Below are 19,225 nucleotides of genomic sequence, written 5' to 3' on the forward strand. Positions count from 1 at the left end.
ATAGTACCCCAGTTCTAAATGCAAAAAAACCCCTCCCGGAGGTAGCTTGAGCCCCACGACTTAGAGCTGATCATCAGCTGAAGTCAGGAGGGAATTTCTTTTTCTGATACAGAACATTTGAATTCTCTACAGAATTTTTGGCTTCTCATGCCTTGAGACAAGAAACACTGCTGCTGCTGGGTGGCCATGGTCCAGCGTGTGCAAGCGTGTTTTGGGAGCAGGGAAAGGACCTGTGAGTGCAGAGGTGGGTGCTGCCAGCGTGGCCAGGAAAGCAGTGTCTTTGCAGTCGGTGTGCCAGTGTGTGCACCTGTGTGTCCGAGTTCCCATGGTGCAGTCGTGCCTGGGCTGTCCTCTGCACAAAGTTGAGGTGGCGGTGGCTGGGAGAGGAGCTGGGACTCACTGACTGGGATTTGCTTGTCCCCTGAAGATGCTGGAAATTCAGCCTCAGGATCCTGGAGGGTGGGGTGAGACCTGCTTTGGATGGGGAGGCACAAAGAGACATCCAGGCTGTTGCCTGGTGCTCTCATGAATCGCTTTGGTGTGGGGAAGCACTGTCCTCAATAAGCCCTTTGTGCCTCAGTGAGGGCTCTGCAGTCCTACCCCGTAGAGCCCACAGGTGGTGGCAGGGATGCCTGGGAAGTCACTCAGGCAGTGGGTGAAATGAGCCTCGCAATTCCCATGGTCCCAGCCCTGGCTAGTGATGCTACCATCTTCCTTCAAAGTGTTCGGAGCTGAAAGCAGAAGCATGGAATGAGCGCCTGCACTTAAACTGCTCAACATCATGTGCACAGGGAAAAAATACTCATAATTTCATTTTTACACAGATTAATAATTTTCTTGTACTCCCACTCAAGAGTTGCTTTGGGACTAACTTCCAGCATTTTGCTGCTGATAGTGAGACTCCCCTCTCCTTCTAGAGCCCTCTGAGGGAAAAGCGCCAGCCTTTCTCCAGAAGATGTGCCAAGAAGGTTTTGTCCATGGCAGGTCTCCACTACAGCATTGCTGTGACCATCTGGGTCAAAATGACCTTTGCTGGGAGACAGGTGTTACAGTCACACTGCAGGCAATGGTCCCACAGAAGCCAGGTAGAGGCTGAGCATGTGTGGATGGAAGAAGAGTTCTGCAAAAGGTAACTGCCTCTCCAAATACCAGGAATACTTCAACATGCCCCTCTCTCCCTTACTTGTGTTCAGCTCACCAGCTTGGTCAAGCTAAGACAATTTTCACTCCTCCTCCTGTCCACTTCCAGCCAGATGTCAAGATGCTGCCTCTGTATTTGATACCCTGCAGTCATGGAGAGCATCGTGGAGCTGTAGAAACTCAGGAGGTGGCAGCTTTATACCAGCAGCTACCTGCTAAGAGGAGAAGGCCAGCGGGTTGGGAGAAAAATGGCCCTGCTAATACACAGGGCTAAAGAATTCAGATGGGCAGGAGAGAGGAAGGAGGAAGAAAGGAGAGAACTCCCCGCATGCCCTGGAGCTGGTTTGGGAGGCAACAAGTCTTTTAGACCTTGGAAGTTCATGCTACAAAGTCAAAGCTGCTCAGAAACCAACGATCTTCCAGTTCCTCTGTTACAAAGACTTCTAATGGCTTCACATAAAAAATCAGGATGTTTCTGCCACTGGCAGATGTTAGGATGAAATCCAGGATCCTGAATATCCCCAGGGTCTGCAGTTGATGCTAGGTTGGGTATGTGCAGTTGCTTGGATGCGTGGGCCAGGGACTGTTGCTGGCCTCATGCAAACACTCTTGGACACAGGATGGAAAAGGGCCTTCAGAAATGCTGGGAGGAACCACCCTCAATAGTTTCACTATGCAGTCTCTCACAACACATCAGCCTTGAACTACCTAAAATAATGTGGTAGCCTTGATTTCCTCAGCTTTTGATTTCCATAATGTAACATGGGCTGGGAAATGACATTTTTTGGCACATTGTCAGTATGATTCTTAACCTGAGAATGTTCCTGTACAGATGTTTTTCTTGCTTTAGAGAGCTAAAGCAAAGCCAAAGAAGCAGTATGGGATGCTCTGAAAGAGATGCCTAGGAAGACAGATTTGGGGTTTCCCAGCCAGCTCTACCTTGGCTGAGAGCAGCAGGAACTTCCCAGCCCTGGAAGGGCCTTCTTGTCACGGCCTGTTCCCTGCAAACGTGTTTGAGAGGCACGAAGGGGGCCCCCACCTGTCTCTCTGAGCTGCCTGTATCAAATGGCAAACATAGCCAAACTGTGCTGCAGTCTGTCAGGGCTCTCGCTCAGGGCTAAACACCTTTTGCCAAGTTGCTTTACTGCAGTCTTAAGTCTTTGGCCCCCAGAATAGCAGCTCAGAGTTCACTTAACCAAGGAAAATTTTTTGCTTTGAATTTTCCTCTAGGGGAGTTCACTTTTATTTCCAAATTTTTCTGTTCCTCAGTTACCACAATTTCTTTGGAATTAAATAAATGGATAATTTGCTCTTAATCTCCCAGCTTATTTTAGGCACAGGCTGTGGGTCTATGGAAACGGCTCCAGCCTCATTGTACTGCATATGCTATTCTATTTTCCAACAGAGATGCATGTTCTTCTGTTACTTATTTCCCACTGCTTGCTAACATCAGATCAGGCCAGGGGCATGCAACAAGCAAGGTACCCTCCTTCTGCCAGCTTGCCTTCAGCTGCACGCTGGGACCTGTGACCTCCCTGGACAGCGAGCACCCAAAGGCCTGTAAGCTGGGCTTTCACAGGAGGATTCACTCAAAAAACCCATTCTCACTGATAGCTTTTAACAAGGCTTGCTATGGAAAACACGGCCATGCTGTCCTCCAAGACTGGCTCTCAGGAGGGAGATGGGCACTTAAACAGCCTCCCTGCAGCACGCTTGCCCTGTCACTACCAGTTTTCTGATGAGTAGCACTCAGCCCCTGACAGCCAGCTCAGAGCCTCCTTTCAGAAGTTACCGCTCTATCAATTGTTACTGGTTTAACAAAGACATCGAGGCCTCAGTTGTTGGTACTTTCTGGTTGTTTTCTTCTAGTCTTTCTCTCACCTTGACACTTGCGTGCACCTCCAGGGATCATTCATACAGCATGCTTCTCTCTGATTAATGTTAATACCTCTCAGTGTGAAAACTAGTACTAAAAAGGGGTTGTGACTCAGATGTGCAGTAACATTTCAAGCCCTCTGCTGATCACTTAGTGTCAAACCTGCTCTTAAATTTTCTGTTGCTAACTGTGCAGAACAAGTGCAACATTATCTATTTCTCTAACTCCTTTTCCAGCACTAGACAGAACTCAGTCTGCACTCTCCATTAATTTGTGGTGCTTGCCTCTCCCATCACAACTTAATTCTTCTACCTGAACCCTAATTTAATGCCTCCTTTGTTCCCTCTATTATTTGTCCAGTTTCTTAATGTGCTGATCTGGCTTAGGGCTTGTTTACTATACTAAACTGGAATATTTTGCATACTTATACAAAGATGAATAAAAATCAATATCCTCATTGATTTGCCCTAGGTCATCAGGTAAATCAGTAAGAAAAAAAAATTGTACATCCTACTTAATTTGCTTAAATCAGCAGTACAGATCAAATAATAAAACAGTGCTGCAACGACACTCCAGTAGGAACTCTGAAATCCACCTGAAATGCTACTTTTGTTTCACATATTACCTGTGAAAACCAGTGTCCAAATGCTGAAAAGAAGCTTGGGTGAAGACACAACAGGACTGCTAACTACACTAGGTAAGCCTGGATGGGATAGTCCTGTTTTTCTCTGCATCTCTAAGGTAATCAAATTTGGTAACAGCCCCTATTACCTGGGATGAAGGACAAGGATGTTGCAGGTAATGCCGACACCATTTTCTGTAATTAAATTCTCTCATGTGGTTGTCCCAGTATTAAGATTAATCAGTGCTTTCCTGTAACACACTTGCAGGCAACTGCTGGTGCAGGAGGAAGTTCCTGTCACAGCTGACATGGCTCAAGCTAAGAGTGCCTGCAATTCCGCTAATAAACTGAGTAAGTATAAGTGCTTCAGTTAGCTTGTGATGGGGCAGGGAGTACTAAACCACTAGTCTCAGACTTCACATGCAATATATGTAAAGTGTTCAGACCATTTCTTAAGGACCTGCTTTGAGTCACTGCTGCCCAAGTGACTGACTAACACTAAAAACATTCTTGAGGTCGCTAATTTTCATATGCAATTATGACAGTGGTTATTTCTTCCTCTTTTCTGCATAGGAAGATACAAAACTAACAGAGGAAAGGAAATAGTAAATAGCAACTCCAATATCTTCCACTATGAGCTCCACAGTCAGAGAGTTGTTATTTTGCTTTTAAAACTATACAAGATCTGGATTTGTGAAGGGCTTGCTAACTTCATGAAAGAAGCAGACCATCAGACCCTGTACAAAGAATCCCTTTTTGTCACAGCCAAGCATGTTTACGTTACTGGTATCAGAGGAAGTTTTGGTAACTTCTAATACAGGGTTTTTTACTGAATAAAACCTACCTGAAGATAATGTTGTAATATGGCCCATCACTGCGGAATGATGTACAACAGAGCCATCTGCCTCTTCTATGTCCCAACCTTTAGCTTATTCTGCCCGTGACTTTATCTACATGCATTACACCATTGCCTGTGTCAGTTTTCCAAGGGAAGCAGTCACACTAGGACAACATAAAAGCTACCCTTTTGAATGATGATGGCCAAATCTAGGCCATTCACTTCTATAGAGATGATCTTACGATCTGTTTGAAGTCTTTTCATTGAGCTTTGGAGCAAATATTCATAGCGCATGTCACCTACTACAGACTGGTAACCTCCTCTTGTCTCACCCCTCAATATTTTATTTCCATATGCTGCACTCTATTTCAACATTTAGAGTTTCTGTTCCTAGCCCTAGCTGTAGAGAAGATAAAGAGCCCAAATAAGTTCAATTGCATTTCCAAAGCACTGGCAGATAGACTATTGATGAGTTGGAAGAAACTATCAGAAAAGACCAAAACAAATCTGTTCCAAGAAGTACTATTTGAACCAAGAAACACTACAGTTAAGTATGCATGTATGAAGGCTTTTCCTTTGCTAGAGGTATGTCACAAAACCAGAGCCCAGTGCTTAGTCAGGAAGCTTGATCACTGGCAGTTGCAAAGATGAAAGCTGTAAATGTTATCCAAAAATCTAGAAAGAGTAGGACTTTAGTCCAGATACATTTATTGCCCAGTCATAGAACCATGTATTGAAAAGCAAAGCACTGAAAGAATAAATACCATAACCACCTATGTGGAAAACAAGAACTGGTACCTAAATGCAACAGCGAGGAGTAGTAAAACAAAAAACCCAACCTTGCTGAAGATTCTTATTTTGCAAGAGGAAATCAAAAGATTAAACAAGTTTGGATTCAGGATTTTCTTAGCAGTCAACCTCCATTTTAGAGAAGAAAAGCAGAAGCAAAGGAGAAGTAAGCATTAGTAAAACTTAACAGATTAGGTAATGAATATAGTTATGTTACTGTTATTTAATAGTCACTAACAATAGAGAGAATAGTTGCAACAGAGTCAGCTGTTGTTCCTCAAGTCCTGAAACACAATTACTAAAGGAGTATGGTTTGGATCTCCTGCAGAGAAGCAACACACCTGTAACTGGGAATGGATTGTATTTGTTATATCTAAAGTAGCACAGTTGTGTTACTCTAGAGTTCCCTCTTGTGAAGAAGATTGAGGGAGCAAAACTACTGACTCATTTTTTAGGAAGAATGAAGCTCATCCTAGAGTCCTATTCAAAAGGCTGGCCTACAATTCAGCATTACTCAAGCAAATAGCTTGACAGTACTCCACGCACTCAAATTCTAGCTTCACAGAACAGTTATTACACACAGCCCTCAAGTAGTAAGTCCTTATACACACCAGCCCACTTTTCAAAGGTTGCTGCCAATCCCCCAGAGAGAAGCTACAAAGAACTCCATACACACACACATTTTTATTTTAATAAATAAAGTTTTACAGGCTCAGGCTTTTTTTTAAAATCACATATACAGAACAGAAAAATGCCTGACCAAGTAAGATGAATTAAACTACTAACCCTGGGAAGGAATGCACGCCCTCTGTAACACTGAAGACCTTAACTGAAAAGGGATTTCCCATCGGCAGCATAGTAATTTACTTCACAGATTAGACAACTTGAAAGAGATGTGGCCAAAGCAAAGAGAGTGACCCTAAATGCACCACTTGCCTTTATAGAGCCACAACAGTGCAAGAAAAGCCAAGCGCTCAAATGCCTCCATTTTCTAGTGTCACTGCTGGATGAATATGTATGTCTTCACATCCTTTAAGCAATACATTCTAACCACAAGTAGAGAGGCTAAGCACAGCAGTTATGCAAAATTTTTCCATTCAAGAACAGATATTGGATGACAAGGTAATGTTACATTTCAAGATTTTAAATTAGCAGATGCTTTTGCATCCCCTTCAGTATGGCAGTGGAACAGATCCCACCTTCTCTCATAGAGGTTTAGTCCAAAAACTTCCTGTTGGCATTAGCACCAAAGAGAGCCACTCTGATTTCTGGCATCATCTGTTGAGAAAGAGTACATCAGTTATATGCAATGGGCAATACAATTGCTGTACATTCCCCACTGCAGTCACTGCGTGATAGCTAGGCTAGGCTTCAAAATTAAGAAGTCAATTCATTTGAGTTTTCTGAAGCCTTTACCTGATCACCCATTGCTGACTACTCTATAGACTTAAAGGATTGCCTACACTGCAGCTTAAAGAAGAGATGCCAGAGCTAGTTTTTTCAACTAGGGTATAATACGTCTCAGCCAAAGTTTCTAGTACTCAAGGTAGCTTCAGTAATTGAATTTAGCCTCAGCATTTCAACATCTTTACTGCAGTGTAGTCATAGCAAGTCCTTCAGTATCATAACTTCTAGAGTTTCATGCTCATACTTAATTCAAAAGGCATCGTTCTGGGAAAAGCCATGTTTGTTGTAGAAAAGCACAAACAGCAAGTAATTTGCTTCTTTCCATTCAAAAATAACTTCTTACTTGTCACCCATGTTGAAATCTGATCCCACACGCTATTGTGACAGTTAACACACTGGAAACACTAGGATTTACTTACAAGACAAAACTAGTTGATTATACCTTGTTCACCTTGGCTGTTAGAGAAAACTCACCTGCTGGGCTACAAGGTCCAGCCGACTTTCCAGGGTATTGGAAACCTTAATTTTACCATCACTGTTATAGATTTCAACACCTCCAGCACTAGAAAGCAGGGAAAGAAATATGCATTAAATCCGTGGTACATCTCAAAGTCAGAATGTGCCAAAGAGAATATCCCAAATCAGCGCTTACAGGCAAGTCAGATACATAGATAAGATTTTTATTTTTTTAAAAACAAACTTTTTTTGATCGTGTCTTAATAGGAATCAGCACAAAGTGATCCAGTGAAGCAGCAGTGCAAAGCATCTTTGAAGTTATCAGAGACCACAGGTACATACAAGGGTTCTCATCAGCATGATCTAACTGTAAGTGGAGCTATGGAATTTGTCACTTCAAAACAGCTCCATATTTTATTATTAATAGACAGCTTTCAGATTTTCGGAAGTGAGGAAGAGGGCTAAAAGTGTTATTTGCTGGCCCATACATAAAGATCGCTGGCTATCAGAATATACAGCTTTGTGCCATGTTCTTTATCATACTATATGGAAACAGAGCCTTGCAGACAAAGCAGACACAAGCCCCATCACATGATTATCCTGCAGCACCTTATGACTCAATTTGCTTCATCTTGAGATAGAAGCATGGCTACATCCATATTCTCCCTCTTTAAAAGACCAATCGTTAATTAAGTTTCTACCTACAGTTATTCTCTACTTCAGTACTGTCAATCAGGCTGGAGGTTGCACAAAACTTTTATTGACATTTTTGATTAAGACAGTGCTTGTCTGGAAGAAACTGCAGAGTCTGTGCTTGATTAACACAAAGAAGTGCCAAATTCCACTAGAACAGCAGCAGACACACTGTGGGGATATTTCATACATATTTTTCTGAGACTGTTCTAGTAGGAGCTGTGGCTTGAAAAGTTGCATTAAGTTAGTGCTCTGTATAAAAGACTTCCATTTTCCTTACATTTCCTCTGCCAGGAAGCTGTCTTGGTCAATATGAACATCCACATCTCTTTTTGTGGCATTTTTGTAGATGGGAATGCTCTTCTGTACAGCAGTCTAGAATACAAGATAAACCTCCAATTAACACTCACAAATGCTAGCGCACCACTTAGGTTTGGTCACTCAATCATTTGTAGTAATGAAATGAAGGGATTGAGGTATCTTTTTTTTTTTTATTAAGCAAGTGTATTTCAGTATGGCTTTTGAGCCAAAACTGATTATTATTCTTAATATGTTGCAATGTCTAAAGTTTCCTACGTAATATCCAAGCAAGCAAGCAAATGATCCCCAACTTGAAAAGCATACTTGTTCTCTTGCATTTTATCTACAGAAGTGCAGCAAGCAAAGCCTGTTTTCATGTCACACAGATAAGATCTGAGCAGCAAATATTTGCAGTCAGGTCGCAGCCTTCATGAGCAGGATACTGTCAAACTACTCTAGTGTCTTACCTTAACCATAGGGAGATCCTGTTTCCTGCACCGAACAACTATTCTGGGCTCAAGCAGCTGGTAGAATCCCTGCACAAGATAACCATTACAGTATCAGAAACTCAACATTTTAATTGTCTTAGAATTATTTAACCCCAAGAAAGAAAAGGAGCTGACCAATTTGAAAAAGAACACCTGACAATATTAGCCTCTTTTATTTAGTTCTTTGCTCCCAAGTTGACCTCATGTAGACATTCTGAGAGGACAGCACCTGGGAAAGAGCCTACAACTATGGATTGTGTTTGTTTGTTAGCTTCAAGTTTGAAACTCAAGTGCAACTAAATGTATGTATCATAGGATTGAGTTGCCCAGACAACGTACATGTATACGTAAGGACCACTGCTGTCTAAGTAGACTGAGCATGCAGCCAAGCTGATGTTCTCCTATGCAGCTCTTGGAGAAGACATGCAGTAGTTTCAGATGCCTGTTCTAATAACTCCTGCCTTAGAGTTTCTGTAGTAGTTCATGAGAATAAAATAGAACAGAACAGGTTTAGTTCTAGTTGGAAGGGACCTACAATGATCATCTAGTCCAACTGTGAGTACTGATGAGTACAGATCCCTGACTGAATCAAATACAACAAGCCAGGACAGACGTGGCCACCTTGCAAGAGTGAGACAGGTTTGTTTGATATACAGCAATACCAGACCTAGCTGTGACAAAGAAACAACACTGAATTGGAAGCACAAGCTGGTAGGAAACACCGTTAGGAAAACTCTGCCATCAAACTGCAGACAGGAGAGCTCGTGGCTGACTTCTGTGAGTCTACAGTACCAGGGCCAACCCATACCAGAAGGTGGCACTACTGGTGGCACGACTGACCCTGGCCAATGCTGATTGGATTTTTAGCAGTTAATTTCTGTGGCTTGAGGATAGTATTCTAGCCAAGTGAAGCTTTGATCTCTGCTTTGTATCTCTGTCACAGATGCATGCCATACTACAGTAAATTTGTCAAAGACAGGACTTACAAGTCTCAAATGCCAGAAAGGTTTTAAAAGTGGGTAACTATTGACTTGCAGATTTGGAGAAACAGCTTTTGCCAAAGGTGCACTTGATCCAACTAATTACTACAGAGGCTTAAAGCGTGCATGTTACAACGTACGTGTGCATCTGCAATTATTCTTATAAAGGAACTGCTGCTTGGCATACCAGGTTTTACACCTCAAAATAAGCTGCAGCCTTATCTGTTCAGAATCCAAGACTGAAAGATATAGCAGAAGTGGTGTTTAAAACTCAAAGATCACCCAGCAACACTTGATCTAGACTCCAATACAACTGTAACCTCCACTGGGTTATGTTTGAAGAAACACACTTAGGAAGATGGGGCTATGACCATCTATTTGTTACAATTTAAATATTTACCTGTAGAACTAGTCCGTCCAGCAGTGTCTGGTACCTGGCAGTATCCTTCACCACCTTGGCAAGTCTCTGCTTGGCCTCATTCAGCAAATCCTACATTCAGAAGAAATCAGATCAGCAGAGCCCATCTGTTTGGCATTTGGTTTCATGCCTACCAACTTTCTGTACTCCTGTTATAGCTATCACACCCTGCCAACATGTAAACGTACGCTCCAGCTGGTGTTCATCCAAGCTAGACCTTCATCTCTGTGCATGGCACAATATCCTTTCCAAACAGTTCCCTTCTCCCTGCCCTGATCTGAACCCATTATAACCTGACAATAATTCCTTTTTCATGAAAGAGAGACCTCAGTAGTAAAATTCAGACAGACAAACTAAATTATTTTGTAAATCATTGCCTAACGTAAACTAATAAAGTTGTCCAAATAACTTACTTTTTCAGCTTTGTAGTTGACCAAAAAAATCTAATCTATCTTTTTATCAAACAATATTAAGGTTAGGTATTTTTTAATTGTAAGTAAATGCAAGTCAAAATTTAATCTGAATTAAATTTATTTTTAATTTGAAGTAGCTGGTTTTGATTGTTTTTATTCAGCAAATCAGTTTCAGATGAGATTGAATTTTTAAGAAATTTGAGTCAATTCAAACACAGCTCCTAGAACTGAACCAGCATAATTACTTCAGATAAAGAAATTGTATGATTTGGTATAAACCTTTCTTTACTGTCCTGCCTCATGGTGTTTAAAAGAAGAGTGTATGTTAACACAATCAGTACTAGGATGTAAGACTATCACAATTCAATGTCACAGTCAAACCTAGTTATACTGTCCACCCTAGAGTAACATAGCATTTCTGGAACTGCTCATCTCTCTTGTTCATGAAAGAGGCCAAAGATCTGATAAGGGAAGAAAGAGCTAGCAGCATGTGACTTTAAATGTTTTAAAATGAGGAAGAGTGTTATGCATTACTCAGAAGCATGAGGTTGAGTCAGCTGATAAATGAGGAAGAGATTACCCAGCAGAGACTATCACAATAGAGTTAGCTCTTTAGCCACCCACCTTCCTCCTCTCTGTGAATACAATCTAAAGTTTCAAACTAGGTTTAAAGAATCAATAACCTGGTGATTTTCTCCTGCTAACTCCCCTTTTCCATGGTAGCATCAACCTAAGCAACATTACCCGATTTTTTATTTTTGACTTCTACAGGTCTCGCAGCTTTTCCAATAGCTCAGCAGCACCATCTAGCAGAATATGAACACTCAAACCATTTCCAAGACAGGGTAAGAGATAATAGAAAACCTGCAAGCTGTATAATGAGCAGAATGAGAATACACTGCATGTGGTGTAGTAAGCCTGAACTAAGACTAAATGTAGCCTGCTCTGATAAATCACCACTCACCCTATATGACAACACACAGATTGGTCACCTACTAGAACAAGAAAAATCCTTTTCATATATTAGGGGCCACTAAAGGAGACAGAAAAACCTGGCTAGTGGTGTTTTAAGCCTACTTGCTTAAGCCATGCCAGATTTAATGCATAAATGTTGCTTCAGGCAAACAGAACTTCGAAGTTCTACCATCCGTGCAAGGAAGAGTTCCTGCTCTGTAAAGAAATAAGCTATTGTCCAAATGATAGATAAAACTGCTGCCTGCAATGTTCCTGGCAGAGGAAATACGGCAGAGAACCGTATTTCCCTAAATACAGGTAATGGAAACTGTGCAAATAAGCTAAAGCAGACTACTGAAGATGGACTAAATCCTTAATGTCTTTTCAGAGCAGCTGGGAAAGTCATTTTTGTATGTTGAAGCAAATGTCACTCAATCACAAATCATATTTTTCGTTAGAGAATGGTTAAGAATATTTCCTAACAGATGGTAGGAATAGAATGTCTGTGCCTTTACTACAGAGATACTCACTGCAATAAGGTCATCCCTTGCCTTGAGGACCTTCAGTCTTGCCTGATTCATTAGGTTGGACATCTGACTGCAAATTGCATGATAAAGTTGAATCAATCCATCAGACTTTGACAGAACTGCAACATTTAACTGTATACTTTACATTTAAAGATAACAAGACTACAATATTCACTAACAAAGCCTGTTCACCTGTTTGAATCTGTTTCTGAACTTGCACAAATGATTACAATGCAGAACCCCATCCTTCAGTAAAGGCCCACCAAAACTAAACCTGACATGAACATCTGTCCCAGAGTAACAGACCAGGGTAGAGTTCTAGACATTAACTACATAAAGAAATATGAAAGAGTCTTTCACCACGCTTACTAACAGTTAGTTAGTAACTAACTATTGTAGCTCACCTTTGATAATTTGTCCCCAAGAAAAACTAGAAACTCATAATTAAAACTAAATATATTGGCTACAATTTGCCTATTTGCAAGGGAAAAACAGTTTTGTATAAAATTAGCAATAAAATGAGAGCTCAGGCTCTGAAGTCAGCCATATAGCATAAGCAACTTACATTTTCTTTTGCTGTTCAATTTGTTTCTCCTTCTTTTCATAATACTCCATGATTTTCAGCCTCTGTGTCTGAACAAGGCGACCCTTCTCAATGTTGAATTCTTCTTCTGCCTACAGTAAAAATTAAATAACTGAAGTGGAAATTGCTTCCATGGGCTGAAAAAAACAGAATCAAAATGAAACAGCCATGCTTTCAAAGCACATTCATAGATAAGCTAGGATGATACAATTTATGGTTCCATATAAACAAAACATTTCAACCAGTACTCAAGTCAAAGGGAGTTCAGGATGTGTTCTGCTGAACTAGAACCTTGCTAACTAAGATACAGCTTATTTTATCAAGTGACTGACACATGTTTCCTTGCAGTATTTATTCCTCAGGCAAAAAAACGATGAAATTTATATATTATATACTGTTAAGTACAACTCTTTATCTGAGCTTCAGGTCTGATTTGGTTTTGTAGAATCAGTCTCTTTTCTGGCTACAAGAGATTCTACCCAGAACAAGCTACCCAGCCCTCAGTGTCCACAAACTTCATTACTTTAAGCAATTCTTACACAAGGAGAGTGACAGTATAGCTATTGCTTTTTTACAAAGCCTAGCCAGACAGCATAAGAAAACACATGGCAAATTTTCCTATTCGTGCCCAAGAAGCCAATCTCAACTTCTGACTTCTGTTTGCAGATCATCAGGAATACCTGTTTTAGTATTGATTAAATATTTGTGTAGATCTAAATGTTTAAGGGAGATTAAACATTATTAGTAATACATACGCTGAATCCAATACCAACAAGGTATTTCAGTATTGGTATAATGCAGATTGGTAGGGTTGTAAGGCACCATTAATCCTTCTTTAGTAAACATCTACATTCTATCACCGGGTTTAATATTAAACTCAGTTTCTTGCGGCTTAACCTAAGTAAAGAATTCTGCAAGTAATTCAACTCATGCTTTAAATATAAATTTATGGTTTAGTGCCCCAGGATACCTAGTAAATCACATCTAGAATTAAAGTCTGCAGGTGGCTACACAGGTTTTGGTACAGTTATGAACCTGTTTACAAACAAACTTTCACCAACATAATTCAACCAGTTTAATTTTCATCTTTTAACATTTTGGTACATGTATGCTTGTGCAAGATGACTAGCATCATTGCTTTAATTTACTACTAATGTCTCTGCCTGATGGGCTATGGAAGTCAAGCAAAAATTAGAATTGAGCCTTCCAGTAACAGCTTGTTATGACAAACCTTAGCAGAATTCATAATTATGCAGAGAACTCTTTTAATCCTCAATGATGTCAAGTTATGTTTAGGAGGTGGGGGAAGGTGTTCCACTTAATCCAGTCTATTCACATTACCACTCAGCTCTCGTGATTGCTTAAAAAAAAAAAAATATGAGTGAACTTGCATATGAATATTTTTATATTTAAGAACCACTAAGAAAACTTTGACCAAAAAATAGCTCCAACTTGTTTTGATTTGTCAAAAGCTAATGAATATTAACTTAATTTGGTAGCGCCATTTTTTGCTATGTAATAACTAAACATGAAGTAAGCTGTAGTTTAGAAAAGCGTTCTAGGACTGCTCTGACTGCAACTATCAAAACAGGATGTCAGATCCACTTTTCCTTTCGCACTTACTGACGTTGAACTTCCATTTTTACCTTTGCATCTATTTCTTCAGCCTTTTCATTAGCTTCCTGCTCAATGAAAGCCATCATATGCTTGATCTGTAACAAGAGAGAGAAAAGACAGTATTTTCTGTTGGAAAGGACTTTGATGAGAGGAAGTACATACATATTCCTCATTTGTACAGAAGGCCCCTCCATATCTATTTACCAATTCATATAATGTTGTTTTTCAAGGAAATTAAATTGAGTATACAGGTCAAAGAGTCAGTTGATCTTAACGCAGACTACAAGAAAATTAATATTTTTTTTCCCAAATAATTCTATATAATGCTGTTTCACTGGCTGTCATCAGAAGAATGTACTTTAGATATGCAACTATACAAAAAACCTAACCCAACAGTAAATTTGTGTAAATGTGAGGTTGGGTATTTTCATTCTTCACTAGTGAGAACAACTTTTTTTCCCCCCAGGATTAGTAAAAAAAATAAAAAATCCTCACACAGTAAAATTAAAGTAGTCCATTTGTTATGACATTTACATGAAACATAGAAGATTAACACAGAGTCCTTACTCTGCATCAGGCATAGATGGCATTCGAATGAACCTGGGCTCTCCATGCTAGATGCCTGGTGAAGCAAAGCAAAGGGCCACTGACCACTCTGGTCAGAACTGTGCAACCAGAAGTACCTTTACACGCCTAAGAAATCTTTCTTGAAAAAATGTAATAAATTCTGTAAAGACAAGGTCATTAAAACATGCCGCTATATGGTTCAAGTCAAAAGGACTTCCTAAAGTAGCGGCATATTAGTTTGGAGAGCTAGTTGATCAAGACCACATCAAGTATATCACATGCTGCTTTAAAGCCTGGTATGCACTAATACATTCTACTTGAGAACCTTTTTGAAACCACCTCAAAACACTATAAAGCACAGGTCCAACAGCTTAAAGACAAGGAAATCAGTTATACTGAGTTCTGCTTATTTATCACATGCCTTTCTATGACCAGGTCTAAGTCTAGGTTCACATTTGGGGTAGACCATAAGGACTCATGCCCAACCAAACTGCAACTTTGAACAGGTATAGCTATTTCCAAGGGCAGATGGAATGGACCATATAGTTGAGTGGACCATAAAAACCTACTGACTTTTTGCTTGCACTTAGTGACAAGGCACGTTTTGCAGAGAATCTGGTCTGAATAAACTTGCACAGAAGATTCTATTTGTATAATCTCATGTTAAAATGAAATAGTGGATGAGGGGAAGGCTGTTGATGTTGTCTACCTGGACTTCAGCAAAGCCTTTGACACTGTTCCCCACAGTATTCTCCTAGAGAAGCTGGCGGCCTGTGGTTTAGACAGGTACACTCTTCGCTGGGTAAAAAACTGGCTGGATGGCCGAGCCCAGAGGGTTGTGGTGAATGGGGTGAAATCCAGCTGGCGGCCGGTCACAAGCGGAGTCCCCCAGGGCTCGGTTTTGGGACCGGTCTTGTTTAATATCTTCATTGATGATCTGGATGAGGGGATAGAGTGCTCCCTCAGCAAGTTTGCAGACGACACCAAGTTGGGAGGGAGTGTTGATCTGCTTGAGGGTAGGAAGGCTCTGCAGAGGGATCTGGACAGGCTGGATCGATGGGCTGAGGCCAACCGGATGAAGTTCAATAAGGCCAAGTGCCGGGTTCTACACTTCGGCCACAACAACCCCAGGCAACGCTACAGGCTTGGGGATGAGTGGCTGGAAAGTTCCCCTGCAGAAAAGGACCTGGGGGTGTTGATCGACACCCGGCTGAATATGAGCCAGCAGTGTGCCCAGGTGGCCAAGAAGGCCAACGGCATCCTGGCTTGCATCAGAAATGGTGTGGCCAGCAGGAGCAGGGAGGTGATCATGCCTCTGTACTCGGCTCTGGTGAGGCCGCACCTCGAATACTGTGTTCAGTTTTGGGCCCCTCACTACAAGAAGGACATTGAGGTGCTGGAGCGTGTCCAGAGAAGGGCGACGAAGCTGGTGAGGGGTCTGGAACACAAGTCTTATGAGGAGCGGCTGAGCGAGCTGGGGTTGTTTAGCCTGGAGAAGAGGAGGCTGAGGGGAGACCTTATCGCTCTCTACAACTACCTGAAAGGGGGTTGCAGAGAGGTGGGTGTTGGTCTCTTCTCCCAAGTGACTAGTGACAGGACTAGAGGAAATGGCCTCAAGTTGCGACAGGGGAGGTTCAGGCTAGACATTAGGAAAAAGTTCTTCACTGAGAGAGTGGTGAAACACTGGAATAGGCTGCCCAGGGAGGTGGTAGAGTCACCCTCCCTGGAGGTATTCAAGGAGCGTGTGGATGTGGCATTGTGGGATGTAGCTTGATGGACATGGTGCTGTGTGGTGTTGGGTGGGTTGTGGCTTGTTATTGTTGTTGTGTGGCGTGGGTTTTGTGTTGTTTTTTTTTTGTTTCCCCCCCCCCCCCCCCCCCCCCCCCCCCAGGTTGGACTCGATGATCTTACAGGTCTTTTCCAACCGTACTGATTCTGTGTGATTCTGTGTGTGATTTTGAAGAGATAAGAAAGGTGCCAATGTGAAAACTGAGCCAACGTGCAGAACAGCACTATGCCCATACAGATGAAAAAACAGAAGTGAACAGACAAGTGGAAGATTTTAAGCACATGCAGTGGAAGAGGTGAACAATAATATCTACATCCTCAAAACCAAATCAGCAATTTTTCTTTTAATTCCATTTTGCAACACTCCCAAGTGCATGTCTACCTACAACGTCAGTTTCCTACCCTGTTCGTCTGATTAGATGACTGGTTAAATCAAGCTTTAGATCTACCCGCATTTCAGAAAGGACAAGAAAGGCATATAAAATAAGGAATTTTGCTGAATAGCCTATTGTTGAAGTAGACTAAGAACTTTTGTATAGCAGTAGCAACCCTTACATTACTGAGTCACTTCTTCCAGTTCGGTTTGGTTTCTGAAATTTGGAAAAGTACTTTAAACAGTTCTGGGTGTTCATGAAGCAGTCTCTGCATTACAAAGAAGAATAAGATGGAAGCAAGCTGATTTGGCATCTATTTCCCCTAGTCTGATAAGGCTGAACAGCGTTATTTCCTTCAAAATCTGTTGTACTGAAATCCCTTGTTGCTTTTCACAGAAATGAAAAAGAGATCCTAAGTGAGGCTTTCACATCTATAAATAGGACTAGTTTTAATAACACTGACAAAAATATGTAATTTTAAATGAGAGATTAATTTTAAATGAAGTTAATAACTTTAGCATAGTAGTATCTCCTATGGAAAGGAAGAGCTTTTTCCCATCAGCAGTAGCATGTTTCCATGGGAAGCTCTAGATGTTAGACTGGCTTTAGCTAGAAGTGGCTAGCCAGATTAGATGGAACACTCTATTAAACACCTTTGACGGAATAAAGCAAGCAAGTCTGTCAATAGGAAGAATTCTTAATTAGAGAGGATTTTCAAACTGAGAATTATTGAAAGCACCATGGCAAGTAGTTAAGAGTTCAGAGGACCAGTTGGAAAGCTCATACTGGATTTATACACATGCAGAACTGTCATGCCATCAGCAGCATTCTCTTTTGCAGTTAACAGGATCACCCTAGGCTCAGGAGTGTAAAAAAGTGACAGGGAAGTTGCAGATGTGAAATGCTATTAGTGTTACATGTTTAGTATATCAACAGATCCTGAACTAACCTTTGAAGTTCAGGTCCATGGTGGCTGAGCAAGACCACCCCAATGTCAGCTTTATCTTTACTATCTCCATGGAAGAGGCAGGAAAAAACAAACAAGCTTTGTGGATAAAAGGCAAGAGAATGTAACGCTACAATTCCCCTTTTGCAGAAAGGCAACCTACTGATTTTACTTTCAATGTGATGCTTCCTTGCCAAGAGACTATGTTTACTGAATGAGAAAGCGAGACACGAAGCACTTACGATGCAAAGGACAACGGGAACTTGGCTGATCTGCTCATCACCTGTAGGAAACTCCACGGACCAGTGCTGACTGGATCTGTGCAGTCTTTAACATGGCATGCCATTTTCAACCCAGCTCAAAGCAGCTTTTTTAGGCAAGGGCAGTGTTTACTGTCAATAAGGACAAAGTGTCCTGCCTCAGGAGGAAGTGTCCACAGTCAGACTTCAGGGTTGTAAGTTTCCATTGCAAGAGAAGCCCAGGTTGCACTACTCTACTTAGGATATAAAAGTGAAAAAGGCATTCGAGAATGCTAAATAGCCTATCCAAATGCTAAGTTACAGCTAATTAGATGTAGTACAGCTATAAGGAAAAAAGAATTGGAAACTCCTTAGAGAGCAACATCTAAAAAGACAATACTTATCTAGGGCAATGTATTTATCTGCGTTAAAGTGCACTTAAGCACTGTAGATAGCATAAAGGCTACTCATGACCCCTTTCATTATAATCTGGCATAACATGTCATCAAAATGCTCCAACAAAACTCCCCAATGGGCGGCCAATCAATCCCACCAGGAAAAAATTCACTTTCTTCAGAGACTTCTCCTTCTCGCTAAGATTCCCATAGATCATTCACCCTCACCAACCTTTGCTTTCACAGGAGAGCACCCCTGTTCCACCCGCAGAGCAGGAGACCTTATTCCACAACTAAAACGTGAAATCAGCCGCAGCTGGCCGCAGCCGCTTCCGCTGTTGCAGGGTGCACAGCTGTCACTATCCCTCCCGCTCCGACTGCCCTTTCACCAGCCGGATGGCCCTTCAGCTCAGGCACACCTGAACCCCACACCTATCACGGCTTCAGGACAAGGACGCTGGCTCCGTTCTGTCAGCTCGCCCCCCGCCCCGGCCGGGCCGGGCCAGGCCGAGGGCTGTGTGGAGGAGGCAGACCTAGCAGCGGCCCCACGGCCGCCGCACCGCCCGCTCCGAGGCCACAGGCTCGCGTTCGGGCTGGGGCCCGCGGCCCTACCTGCTTCTGGACGTCAGCATCGCTGAGCGCCATGGCGGCAGCGTTGGCGGCGGCGGGGCGGGAGGTGAGGCGCTTGGGGCCGTCGGGGACCGCGAGGGGAATCAAATCCGGTTCGGGTCACTGCTGGGGCTGCTGCCGCTGCGTCACGCCGCCCCGCCCATCTGCTCCTCCGGGCCAATAGAAACCTGAGCTCTGGCAGGCGT

General features: G+C 42.0%; 1 protein-coding gene across 4 annotated transcripts; it reads right to left on the reverse strand.

Annotated features, from left to right (window-relative positions):
* Window positions 1-5,934: 5,934 nt before the first annotated feature.
* ATP6V1E1 (ATPase H+ transporting V1 subunit E1) lies at window positions 5,935-19,098 on the reverse strand. 4 transcript variants are annotated; one of them, XM_059816879.1, is made up of 10 exons: window positions 19,023-19,056; window positions 17,780-17,839; window positions 14,131-14,196; window positions 12,467-12,576; window positions 11,905-11,971; window positions 9,990-10,079; window positions 8,589-8,657; window positions 8,102-8,196; window positions 7,147-7,234; window positions 5,935-6,543 (listed from the first exon to the last, which is right to left on the reverse strand). In XM_059816879.1, exons 3-10 carry the CDS (start codon window positions 14,185-14,187, stop codon window positions 6,481-6,483), a joined length of 639 nt encoding a protein of 212 aa, XP_059672862.1. In that variant the 5' UTR covers window positions 14,188-14,196; window positions 17,780-17,839; window positions 19,023-19,056; the 3' UTR covers window positions 5,935-6,480. The 4 variants fall into 4 exon arrangements, with proteins under 4 accessions (XP_059672862.1, XP_059672861.1, XP_059672863.1 ...); XM_059816878.1 differs by lacking the exon at window positions 17,780-17,839 and having other exon boundaries at window positions 19,023-19,098; XM_059816880.1 differs by lacking the exons at window positions 14,131-14,196; window positions 17,780-17,839 and having other exon boundaries at window positions 19,023-19,098.
* Between the last annotated feature and the right edge of the window lie 127 nt (window positions 19,099-19,225).

This window comes from Gavia stellata, chromosome 4 (genome assembly GCF_030936135.1).
Source record: "Gavia stellata isolate bGavSte3 chromosome 4, bGavSte3.hap2, whole genome shotgun sequence".
NCBI classification, from domain to species: Eukaryota; Metazoa; Chordata; class Aves; order Gaviiformes; family Gaviidae; genus Gavia; species Gavia stellata.

What these genes read in the sequence shown, in the direction of transcription:
- ATP6V1E1 (XM_059816878.1), bottom strand. Translation starts at nt 19,055, where the DNA reads ATGGCGCTCAGCGATGCTGACGTCCAGAAGCAG. An exon ending in ATGCTGACGTCCAGAAGCAG is followed by an intron (nt 14,197 to 19,022) that starts GTAGGGCCGCGG and finishes CTCTTGTTACAG; the next exon opens with ATCAAGCATATGATGGCTTT. An exon ending in ATTGAACAGCAAAAGAAAAT is followed by an intron (nt 11,972 to 12,466) that starts GTAAGTTGCTTA and finishes TGCAATTTGCAG; the next exon opens with TCAGATGTCCAACCTAATGA.